Raw genomic sequence first — 12,035 nt, 5'->3', positions numbered from 1 at the left:
AGAAAGCAAACCAGGGTGATATCCATTGGTTGGCATGTCAGGCTGGAAAACCTTAATCACAAAGTATTTCACATGTTCAGAGCATTTCATGTACATTTTCTCACAAGTACTTAGATGAATATTCTCCCTCTAAAATTGGAGATAGGAAGTCTGAAGCTCAGGAAATAGTAACTTCTTACAACCTGTATTTACTTAGAAGCCAGTCTTGCTTTGTGCAATGGAATTGACTCCCAAATAAGCATGCATAGGATTAGAGCCACAATCAATCTGCATTTCCTAGCCTGAATGCTTAGCCGCTTCACTAGAGCTCAACACTAAGAAAACGCAGGGCTGTTTTGTTCTGAGAAATACCAACTTCACAGAGTTTTTGACACAGCCATCACCAAACTACAGTTCCCAACATTCCTCAGGGATGTCATGATAGTTAGTAGTGCTATATGGCCAAAGTATTTGTCGTGAATACCTTGGAAGATAGGCTCTGATATTTAAATACTTCCACATGACATTTTCTTCAGTGGTCAAAGTGAATTACAAACACAGCAGTGCTGTTCAAGTATTGGCATTTCTGAATGAAGTTGTTTGATCAGGTAGGAACCATAGCTTAGGGGCAGAGTGATGTTTGCAGAAGATCCTAAGTTCAATCCTTGTGTCTTCAGATAGCCCAAAGAACCACCAAGATTAGGCAGGGCTGAGTAACATGGAAGAATGGTCTAAATTAAATCTAACAGGAGAGTGAGGAACATCAAGCAGTCCTGATACAGATGAACTGCTGATCTCATCATTCTTCACCATAGGCCAAACTGGCAGGAGATGATAGAACGTGGGGTCTTCAACATATGAATGACCAAAGATGATCGAGGCATGTAATTTTGTCTCACTAAGTATTGTTGTGCTAATTTAGGAATTTGTAGGACTAGTCTTTTAGAACCAAATCACAGTGGGTTTGTTTATTTTTATCTAACAGGGATAGGGTAGCCAGCTGGAAGAACCCCTGTACCTTTAACAGTTTGGTAGCAGAGATTTCAGCAGGTATATCTTATGCAGGAAGACAAACGATACCTCCTGAGACACTGTCTTCAACACAGTTATTAAAGTTGCAGAAGTTGTGTCCTCTTTTGCTTGTGGCTACCCCAGGGCAGTGTCATCTCCCTCAGGTTTGAAAAGATTTCTGCTTCCTGCACTATGTAAAATGGATCTTGTTCTGCTTATGCATATATGGTCATGCAGGTCTTCTGAATGTTTGAAGTACTGTAAAAACTTGTTTCGGTAACAGAAATCAATGGGCATTTCCCAGATAACAGTGCTTTATCGGTTTACCTTGCAAGATTACTGCCACAAGAATTACTGAGATAACATAAAGAACAAATCTGGAACTGTGGTGTAAACATGTAAAATATTAATAAAGTGAATACATCTAATTTTGTTTTTTCAGCAATATTTTAGTAATGTCACTGCCCGCACACTTTTTGATATTTTAGGCTACCAGAGAATAAAAATGGCTTTGCCTGATTGTCTGCAGGCAGTTTTTATTCACCCTAGAGCAGTGGTTCCCAGCCTGTGGTGCGTGGACCACCAGTAGGCCACAAGAATGAAAATATGGTATGCAGCCTCACCACTACTACACCCTTGCCTTGAAACTACACAGCAACAAGAGCGACTGGTCTTGCAAAACCTCCTTATAGTGTCAAGGCAATGGGAATGTCGGGAGGGGAGAGGCTGACTACCTATGAAAGATTACTACTACCACATCAGCCCTAGATTATTAAATATGGTTTTCTGTGGGCAAGCAGATGGCAACTACTGGATGGCATATGTTCTGTATCAGAAACTAGAGCTGATGTGGCCTATCCAGTGCAGTTTTCTGAATCGGCACCCCAAATAACCAAACCAAATCTAAAGTTGACCAAAAACTGCTTCGTAACCCTTTTAGTACTAATGTCCCTGGTCAAAAAAAGGTTTGGAACCACTGCCCTAGATGATCCAGTGAGAGATAACTTACAATTTGGCATTTTATAAGTTTTGGCTGCCTTGATCCTTCACTTCCTCCAAGACCACTATTAAATCTAAGATATAAAGACAGCATGACATCTATGAAGTAGATGCAGTTAGAAAGTTTCAAACTAGAACTCATGGATGTTGTTCTTCTGAGTAGGCAGTTCTTAATTCTGGTCAGAAGAAATGCTTTTCCATTTTTACACAGCTCAGGAGGTCTCCTTTTTCACCGTTTAGGGTAACAACATATTCTCTCTTCCTGAAGCCTGTGATTCTGAGGAGATGGCCTTCTGTGTGTCCATATTGAGTAACACTTTTTTCTCCGGCCAAGACAGCTGCGCCCCTATCAGATTCCCTGTTCTCTCTCTTTCAACCCGCCCCCTCCCATCTTTCACCGTCTTCACTAGCAGCTGTTTATCTCCATGGAACAAGTGGTGCGAGCTTGATAGCCCCCTCTCAAGGACACAGTGTCCTCCAAGAGATTGTACACAGCACAAGTCAGTCAGATATCAAAATAGAAAATCCAAATAGTATCCTTTTCCTTTTTCTGGTTTTCACACTGTGGTAATGATAATAATTAGAAACTGAATAATGCACAATTCTTTGCATTCCAGTGGCTTTCTCCAATATGGCACTTGAAGCAAGTTGGCTCGTCTTACCATCTGTTAAAAAACTAAAAGAGGGCATCCACCAATTCCAAGGGGAAACCAAAGCCTACTTATACTCACCTCTGAGTTTCCCAATTTGCCTCCCCCTTTGTTATCTAAACTGTGATAATATTGCAAATATTTGGGCAGAGATCTAGTCTGTCCTTGTTTCATTTCTGCAGCACATGCTACAGAAATCGTGAGGTCAGGCTTTTAATAGCATGGAGGTAAACATGATCACCTGCTAATTCCTACAAGTCAGACTGTTGTTAAAGGCACAGATGGAAGGACCAATTCAAAATCTAGCAACCCTATAAGTCAGCAGTTCCAGGGCTTGGCTATTTCTTCTCCAGACAATGTTTGACTTCATTGCCTTATGATCTGAGCATATTAAGTAACCAAACTGAAGCTGTCATACTTTAGGCACATAACAAGACGATATGACTAATTAGAAAATACAATAGCAGTCTGTAAAGTTGAAGGCAGTAAGAAGAGGGGAAGATAGCATTATAGGTGGATAGACACAATCAAAGAAGCCATGGCCACAAGTGTGAGCAAGACAATTGAAGACTGGGGCTTTTGCAATTATCTCATTCATATGATCATCATTTGCCAAAGCCAATTTGAAGGGAATTAACAATAATAATACTCCAATTGGTGCCACCATATAAACTTCGTTCTAATTGACAGTTGAGCTTTGTCTTCTTTATTCCACTTTGCCCTGTCTTCTTGTGCCTTCTTTGCTCTAGCCCAGTTTGTATAAATCTAAATCAGTGGTTCTCAACCTGTGGTCCCCAGGTCCCAGCCAGTTTACCAGCTGTTACAATTTCTGGGAGTTGAAGGCCAAAATAGCTGGGGACCCACAGGTTGAGAACCACTGATCTAAATAAAGTGAAGTAGCAATTTTGCAGAACAGTTCAGCACTTTGGATAGCTCCATTAAGGTCTGGACCCAAACCCAGAACAGAAGCACTTGCTCAGTTGCCACCAGAGCAGCCAATTGCAGATGTCTCTAACCCTGCTTAGCTATTTCATTCCAGTTCCTTTTTGCTAGTTCAGATTGTCCAATCTGAACACTTCCATTTCAAAGCAAGGAATTTTCTACAGAATAGCAAGTTGGGCTTTGGCCAGTAATTCAAAAATCCCCCAACTATTACTTTTTAGGATCGCCAGAGTGAAAACTAGAGAGGGCGCTGGTATATTTAATGGTTATGTAGAAGAAGTAATTGCAGCAGATTTTGCTTGTTGCTTGGTTGTATGACAAGCAAAACCTGCTGAAAATCCATCTTCTACACAACCACTAAAGACACAGAAGACCTCTCCAGTTTTCACTCTAGCAATCTTAGTATATCTACTTTGTAAAAGAAGATCTAAGGTGGCCTAAGAAAATTTTACATGTCCCGACTCCTCTAGTTTGGAAGGGTGCCTTAGAGATGACATCCCTAAGGCCTATTTTGATACCTGTGGTTTGAAAAGGTAACATTTTAAAATTGTGCCAAACCATGTGAATGAAGGGCATCTAGAGATCTTGAACCTGGCTGCTAATTGTTAGCTGGAAAGGAGGCTGATCAGTCTTCCCCACCATGATGAGATGTGTTGGCTTAGTTATGATGATTGTGACTAATTGCATCTTTACATATAAATAAGCCTTTGAAAGCTTCTGATTTTAATAGTTATGCTTTGAAAATCGTAAATGATCTCCTCTTTGCCCTTGCTACAGAAGCCAAAAAGAGGATATTGGGATGAGTCTGTAATGTGTATCTGTGTGTCCTTTTCCTTTCTTGCTTTCTCTCTCATCTTCTGGAAAGTTGCTGCCAAGTACCGTCGGCAAAAGAGCGCTTGCTTTGTAGTATATATACTCCCTGCAATGACTGTTGTATCTTTTCTGGATTAGGGCCTTTCCTGGGGTGTTCACAGCAACCTTCCTGGACCTGCCATCAAACTCAGGTTTTTCTCCCAGGCATCTTGGACTCCATCACGTTTCTCTTGTTCTAGCCTCATTAATCCATGAATAGTTAACCTTTTACTCATTGTGCAAGTGCACCTGCCTGTCTTCTCAGCCTGACACCTCCCTGTCCCACCACACTTGTGCATTTGAAACACCCTCCCTTCCCAGTGAATCTTGGGCCTGGTGCGCGAGTTGAATCCCTGTTGAACTTGTCTTTATCAGCAAAGAGTCCATAGTAATTAAGGGATGCTTCAGGCTGGCAGTGGGAGGAGGGCACCTGGGTGATGCATTGCTTTGGATAGAGATGGAGAGGGGCAATGGGTGGAGCGGGCATAGGGCTGGAGATCTAAAGGAGATTGACTCCTGCCTGGTGGATTGTATGCATTTCAGAGTGGCCTGAATCTTGTGTGTATGTGTTGTGTTTTAATAGTGTTATAGGCGCTGCAGGTGCCGTGAGCTTAGGTACTCATACTCACAACGTCAGAACCTATATGCATGGCCATTCGGTGTATGTTCATTATGGAATTCAACAGTTCTCTGTCACACACACAAACATACACAAACACACAGCTCTCTTGATATTGGCAGTGGAGTATGCTTTTGTGGTAAGACCTTAAATCAGATGGAGTAGCGATGAATCATAGGCCCTTGTACACTACATAATCACAGTGCTACAATTCCACTTTAACTGCCATGGTTCCATCCTGTCAAATCTCCTTAGACAGCTAATACTATGATTCTATAGGATGTTATTATGATAGTTAAACTGGAATACACAGTGCAACCCCAGTGTCTACAGGAATAGTATCTTCAGTTTTCTTTAGGTACATCCCTTCCAGGCCTTTTTCTAGGTCCTCCAGCGTAACTCTGTTCTTAGGTAGGAAGTCCTTCGTTTCAAATATCTGTGGTTTTATATATCTACATGAAGTTTGGGAATGTATGCCTCAAATACAGGGGTTGTACTGTAGTGGTATAAACATATAGTGTGAAAGAGCTTGGGGAATATGCTTGTGTGACAAAAAAAAACAAGAGAGTAAGGGTCAGAATGAATTTTTCGCTTGACCACAAGTGAGCTTTAAATAGAAATACTTCTTTGGTGCCTTGTGTCAAAGCCAATTCCTTTTCTTCTTCCTAACATCACTGTGATCAGCAAGTGAAGGAGAACCACAGCAATTGAGAGCATTAAGATTAGAGGCAACTTTATCTAATTCCCACCACCACCATTCACCATTGATTCACCAGTGAGGACGATTCCATTGGCAGGAAGAATTCTATGCACTATTAGCTTCTGTACCTGGGAAGACAGCTTCAGAGATGAGACTATTTAAGTGGGAAAAAAGGGAAGCATGCTGTTCCTCCACAGAAACACTCAGCTGCCCAAGGCTGTTTTTTATTTTCGTTTTAAGACAGTTAGGAAAAAGCTATGTTTGTCTCTTGTGCAATGTCTGTTTTGGCCTTAAACAAAACACCCTCATACAACTGTCTGAATATACTTTTTCTTGACAAAACTCAAAAACACACTTCAGATTTAAGCACTGTATTCGGTACACTTTTCTAGTGTTCAAATAATAAAACTATATATATATATATTCTTTTTTCAAAAAGCCTGCTTTCATAATACTGGTGTAAATACCCGAAAGACATGAGGTGTTAAAAATTAAACAGAGTTAGTCTGGGTTAGTTCTTGGATGTGAGACTGTCAATGAATATCAGGTGCTGTGGACTATATATTTCAGAGGAAATAACTGAAAATCACCTTTGATTATTCCTATGAAATTCATGGGCTTACCATAAGTTAAGGAGCCCCCGGTGGTGCAGTGGGTTAAACCACTAAGCTGCTGAGCTTGTTGACAGAAAGATTGCAGGTTTGAATCCGGGGAGCAGCGTGAGCTTCCGCTGTCAGCCCCAGCTTCTGCCAACCTAGCAGTTTGAAAACTTGCAAATGTGAGTAGATCCATAGGTACTGCTCCATGCAGTCATGCCAGCCACATGACCTTGGAGGTGTCTACAGACAACACTGGCTCTTCGGCTTAGAAATGGAGATGAGCACCAACCCCCAGAGTCGGACACGACTGGACTTAATGTCAGTGGACAATCTTTACCTTTACTACCATAAGGTAACAAGTGACTTGAATGTATACAGACACTTTCATAATTGGAAATTGCAAAACATTCTTAAGAAGCGGAGGCTAGCATCAAGGTATAATCATAAGGTAAATTAGAAAGTGGATAATGCACATATCACTTTAGTCAGCTGACATTTTCAGCAGACCTAATTTAGGCCTAGTTCTCACAAACATCAAAAGAAATTGCAACCTTGTGTCAGGGTTTTCTCACTTTGGATGGCAGCAAAGCCCTCATAAGGTTAAATTCCACCCCCACCTTTCAGAAGAATGTGTAAATCCCTACACAAAAAAACCAAGATGTTATAAATAAAAGTTCTAAGATCAACCTTCCTCTGACATTCTTAATTTTGTGCTGAGTCAAGGCTACCCCTCCTGTTAGGCAAAATGAGGCAGCTGCCTCAGGCAGCACATTTTGTGTGTCATGAAAAGACAACTGATTTGCAGCTGTTAGCTCTTTAATTTGCTGTCCTTGTATTTTGCCTTAGAGATGTGGAGAGGTGCTTGAGGGATTTTATACCTCAAGTGCCCACATACTTAGCTGGCTTGGAAAACAATGCCTCTTAATGAATCGTGTGTGGTGCTATTTGATATCCCAGCTGAATGTTGTAAGCTGGCTCACTGTGCAAAATTTCTTAATTTTGCAAAGTCTGAAATATTAAGAATCCAGACATAGGTTTACCACATTGCTCTTTGTGAAAACAAGCCCATGAAGTTAATCTTGTTTGTCACCAGCCCATAACATAACATACTATGACTAATGATCATTTGTCTTGCGCGCGCACACACACACTCACTGAGACTCTCAAAGCTTCTTTGTACGTGTGTGCTGCTGTCATATCTACAAGTGGTCATTAAGCATCCTTCCCAATAGGCCCTTCCCCACATTGGTAGACACTAGAGAAGTGGGGTTGGTAACTTCCATATCAGAGGGTGGTAAATCCACTTGCATTTCAACCTGATGGTTAAAAGAACCCTCCAAGGTACAAATTCATAGTTTAGCTGGATTCAGGACCTTGGACAGTTCATTGAAAGTTCAGGCTGCTTCTGTGTGTGCTGATGGTTCCCCAACATGATTCATGATTCACCGGTATAGCTTGTAGTAGTATTCAAAGACAAGTTCAACATTGTCCCCCATGCCAGATGGATTGATTTTCTGGCTCTTTTCCCACATCCTGACATTTAAGCCATTGCAAAAGAGGGTGCACACACCTCGCCATGCTCTTGGAATGCTGCATCGTGACGGTGTTCTGCATTGTGAGTTCGATAGATCCATTTGCATGGAGAAAAGAGAGGTGCAAGTTTGAAATTGTTGTCTGTGTCACTGGTATGCCTGCTCAAGTCTTCTACACAAAGTTCCCACCAATTGCTTTTCTGTCCACTAATATTTTCCTGTGTGTATGTGTGTGTCTGTCCTGTTCATTAACTGGGAGCATTGGAACATTTGATTTTTGGGGAGAACATTTGATAATGCGGGAGAAAAGATTTGGAAGAAGAGTGGACCTGCTTTTGGGTAATGAGATGTGGTGGAAATAAATATGAGATCTAATTTCTCTTGGCCATCTTTCTTTTGAGTCTTCACTTCCTCTGACAAATGAGCAAACTTTTCACAAAATCTAGTAATAGCAGTTTGAGCATCTAGTAGCAGTTTGAGCATCTATAACTCTAGACACCAGTGTTTGTGTCTCTGCTCAGCCACGGAAACCCACTGGGCAACTTTGAGCAAGTTACATTCTGTCAGAGGAAGTCAGTGATAACCAAACTTGCAAAGAAAACCCTGTGATTGGTTTACTTCGGTGTTACCAAAGGTTGGAAACAACTTGAAGGCACATAACAAGAGCAGAAAGAGGAAAAATAGAAAAACTCATGCCCATGTAGTTAGCAGTTGAGCGAATGTTTTTAATGAGTTAATAGCAGAATGGGAATTCAGTCTGGATTGGGATCCTTACCAGACATACCCATGGGGCTCTAACTCATTTCCCTGTTCTGCAGTTAGGTTCTGGATTTTTCTGTTTACTTTTCAAGGACTATGCCTGATACAATTGCTTAGTGCATAAGTGGTACCATGTTTAGTTGTGCCCCAGCTGGTTTCACATGACTTCAAAGAGGATCCATATCACAACATCCTTTCAGTGCCAGTTGGGAGAATGTTTCTCCATATCCAAAAATATAAATGCAGATGGCATACTGCTGTGTCAGTGAGAAATCTTGGTTAGAACTTCTCTCCTTGGTGCACTGCTTTCCTATATGCAAACATGTACAATGTTTTCAATTACCTGAGTGCACATTGAAACACAGGATTCTGCACTTGAAATGCAGACTGATCCAAAATAACATTAATAGTTTATTTACTTCATTATATATATTGTCTGCCTGCTAAAAGGAAGCTTACAATTGAAGATTTAGTGGTAAATACAAAAAGCAAAAGAAACGCAACAATGGGAAGCCCTATTATGTTTTTGCATAATGGCCATGTTGAATGAGCACTGTGGTATAGTGCTAGGAAAGACAGAAAGGCAGTTCCCCAAATTCATAATATCTCCACCCAAACTGACTGTGGTGTTGGAAATTTCTCTGAAAAATAAGGCATTACAGACTCCTTATCATGGGATTAGAGAGTCTGGTAGTTGAACTCCAAGCCCCCTTCGAAGGCCAAAGGTTCCTGTCCTAGTCTAAGAGTGAGTGTAGAAAGAGAGACAGCACAGCAGGTGCCATGGGTAAATAATAATGACAGCGATGGGAATGTGCTCCAAATGTGCCCGCTTAGAGGAAATCAAGGCTGCTCGCCCATTCAGGTGGCAAATGTTTTTTCTTCCATTCCATGAACAAAATGAAAAGGCAATCACAGAAAGCTCCAACTTTCCATGAAAGCTTCAAATATCCAGTCATGCTGTGACTACTGCAGTGATCAAGCAGACAGAATGCAACCTACAGACTGGGACAGAGTCGAATATTGATTTTAAAAGAAACCCGCCAACAGTGGAGCAATACATCTCTTGTAACCTATCTTGAGAATTTTAAGCATTGGCAAAAAGTTGGGTTTCTTTTCTTGCAAGGCTGGGTGGCTTGGAAATGCATAGTTTTCTCAAGATCAGTCATTAGGTTTCTTCTGTCAAAGTGTGGAATGGAACGATGTGTTCCATTGCCCAACCCAGCATTTGAATTTTTGCCATCGTCAAGGTCAAAGCAATGAAGGTCACTTTTGTTTTAATAAACTATACCAAAGGCCACCATTATCATGGTCAAGAATCATAGATTGCTCTTTTACCTAAAGGAGGACCTAAATTGCTTTCCTAAAGGTTCGGTCACATGGTTGTGGAATTTGGTAACTTTAGTCCACAATATTTTTTACTAATCTCTACTCAAGTAGCAAGTCCCTCCGCATTTGCAAGGCTTAGTGGTGCAAGGTCTCCCCAAAAATGAAAATATTGCAAATGATTTTACCTGAGAAAACACTTCTTTAGGCATCTCTGAGTCCTCCAGTGTAATTGTATGGTCAGTTTCCACCAAAACTTCAACTTCCACCAGAAGTTGAGCATAGAATGATGCTGGAGAGCCTAGCAATATCTAAAACAGTAGTTCTCAATCTGTGGGTCTCCAGATGTTTTGGGTTTTAACTACCAGAAATCCTAACAGCTTGTAAACTGGCTGGGATTTCTGGGAGTTGTAGGCCAAAAACATCTGGGAACCCACAGGATGAGAACCACTGATCTAGAGATAACATGTTGAGTCACATTTAGGACATAAGCAGAGGTGGCAGCAGATACAGCAATCCTAAATATTCACATCTGTGAAAGTTTAATCCACAATGTAGATGGCTACCAGGAGTCAAAGATGTTGACCCAAGACCTGCCTCTCAAACCATTACAGTTATGGACATAATATACCAATAATGCAAATCGATGGAAGGGAGCTTCAAGCATTCCATACAAGGATGAAATAATGCTTTGGATCTTTGACAATGTCTCAAGTTCCCCACCAGTACTATGCACATGTATTTGCCTGCTTCCTTTCAGCATACAAAGGCTTGACAAAGTGCCCATTTGGTGTTCCATACAACAACTAATGTATGACCCTCACCATCTATGTCAGCTACTCTTTCCTGGCATCTTTCCATCCTATTCCCATTCACCCCCAGGAACTGTAGTCAACTTGTAGGTCTTCTTCTCCTTCCTGATAATGGATAACAAAATAGGATGTCCCAGTTTGTTTTGTCTAAACGAAACTTGGAAGAATGCAAGCCTCTCGGGTTCAGAATCCTCTTATGCCCACCATGCAGGGGTGCAAGGGAGGGTTGTCTCGGTGGTGTGCATGATCCTGCTTCATTTCCTCTCCACCCATCCCACTCCATCCCCCATCCACCCACAGCAGCCAGAAGAGGTCCCTGTACCTGAGCTGTCTCCTGAAGCAGAAGAAACTGAAAGCGCTGAGAACAAGAGCCAGCCCAAACGCCTCCATGTGTCCAACATCCCTTTCCGCTTTCGTGACCCAGACTTGCGACAGATGTTTGGGGTGAGTCTGTTCTGCACACAGTAAAAACAACATGCTCTCTCTGCATTGTTTTCCATAGAATTTACCCAGCAATAGAGTTTGACCAAGGGGAGCATTGGGGGTCTAGAGCAGGGAGTCCATAGCTCAGCCAGGATACTGAGAACCCCTTTAGACATCATCTGTAGATGTGGGTAAGATATTCACTGTTACTGGACACAGATGTTACTCACCTGTTCATTCTTTGCTGGATCCAAAAGGAAATAGAAAGCACATTTGCAGACATACCGGGAAGAGGGACAGTCCCACAATACTTGGAATGAAATGACTCTCCAGTTATGATGGAGTGAAAGGATATTGCTTTGGGTTTTCAGGGATGTATCCTAAGTGTTTGTAATGGACAATAGTATAAAATCTGAGACTATAAGTTTTTTGACATTTACATGGAAATGATCTCTAGAGAAGAACTGGTCTGTTTGTTGTCTTTGTCAATAACTTTCCTACCTTTTCTTTTCTAGCAATTTGGGAAAATCCTAGATGTGGAGATCATCTTTAATGAGCGTGGCTCAAAGGTACAAAACTACTAGCTGCCAAAAAAAAGGAGGGGGAACATGAAGTCCAGGTTGTCTGAGCCAAGGCTCCCCTGTGCCAATTTTTTGTTCTCACGGTTGTATTGTAGAACCCAGTGTTTTGGTATTGGCAGGGCCAGCTGAATTGCACAACCATATCAGGCTATTTGTGGAGGATGTCATTTTTTTAAAAGGAATAATGCAAATGTACCACACAGTCTTGTTAGTTGTGCCCCTGCATTCTTGTTTTCAAGATCCTTTGATGCATA

At 41.4% G+C, this 12,035-nt stretch overlaps 1 protein-coding gene across 3 annotated transcripts in view; it reads left to right on the top strand.

Annotated features, from left to right (window-relative positions):
* LOC132778072 (RNA binding protein fox-1 homolog 1-like) overlaps positions 1-12,035 on the top strand; it is a 57,258-nt gene that overhangs the window by 21,327 nt on the left and 23,896 nt on the right. For 2 of the 3 annotated variants that reach the window (XM_060780691.2, XM_060780693.2), the window contains exons 3-4: positions 11,078-11,221; positions 11,716-11,769. In XM_060780691.2, coding sequence (XP_060636674.2) covers positions 11,078-11,221; positions 11,716-11,769 — 198 coding nt within the window. The remainder of the gene's footprint in view (positions 1-11,077; positions 11,222-11,715; positions 11,770-12,035) is intronic. The other variant, XM_060780692.2, reaches the window with a different exon arrangement.

Source organism: Anolis sagrei, chromosome 6, assembly GCF_037176765.1.
Source record: "Anolis sagrei isolate rAnoSag1 chromosome 6, rAnoSag1.mat, whole genome shotgun sequence".
Classification (NCBI taxonomy): domain Eukaryota; kingdom Metazoa; phylum Chordata; class Lepidosauria; order Squamata; family Dactyloidae; genus Anolis; species Anolis sagrei.
Note: the sequence above shows the minus strand (reverse complement) of the source record. Positions and strands in the feature narration are given on the sequence as shown.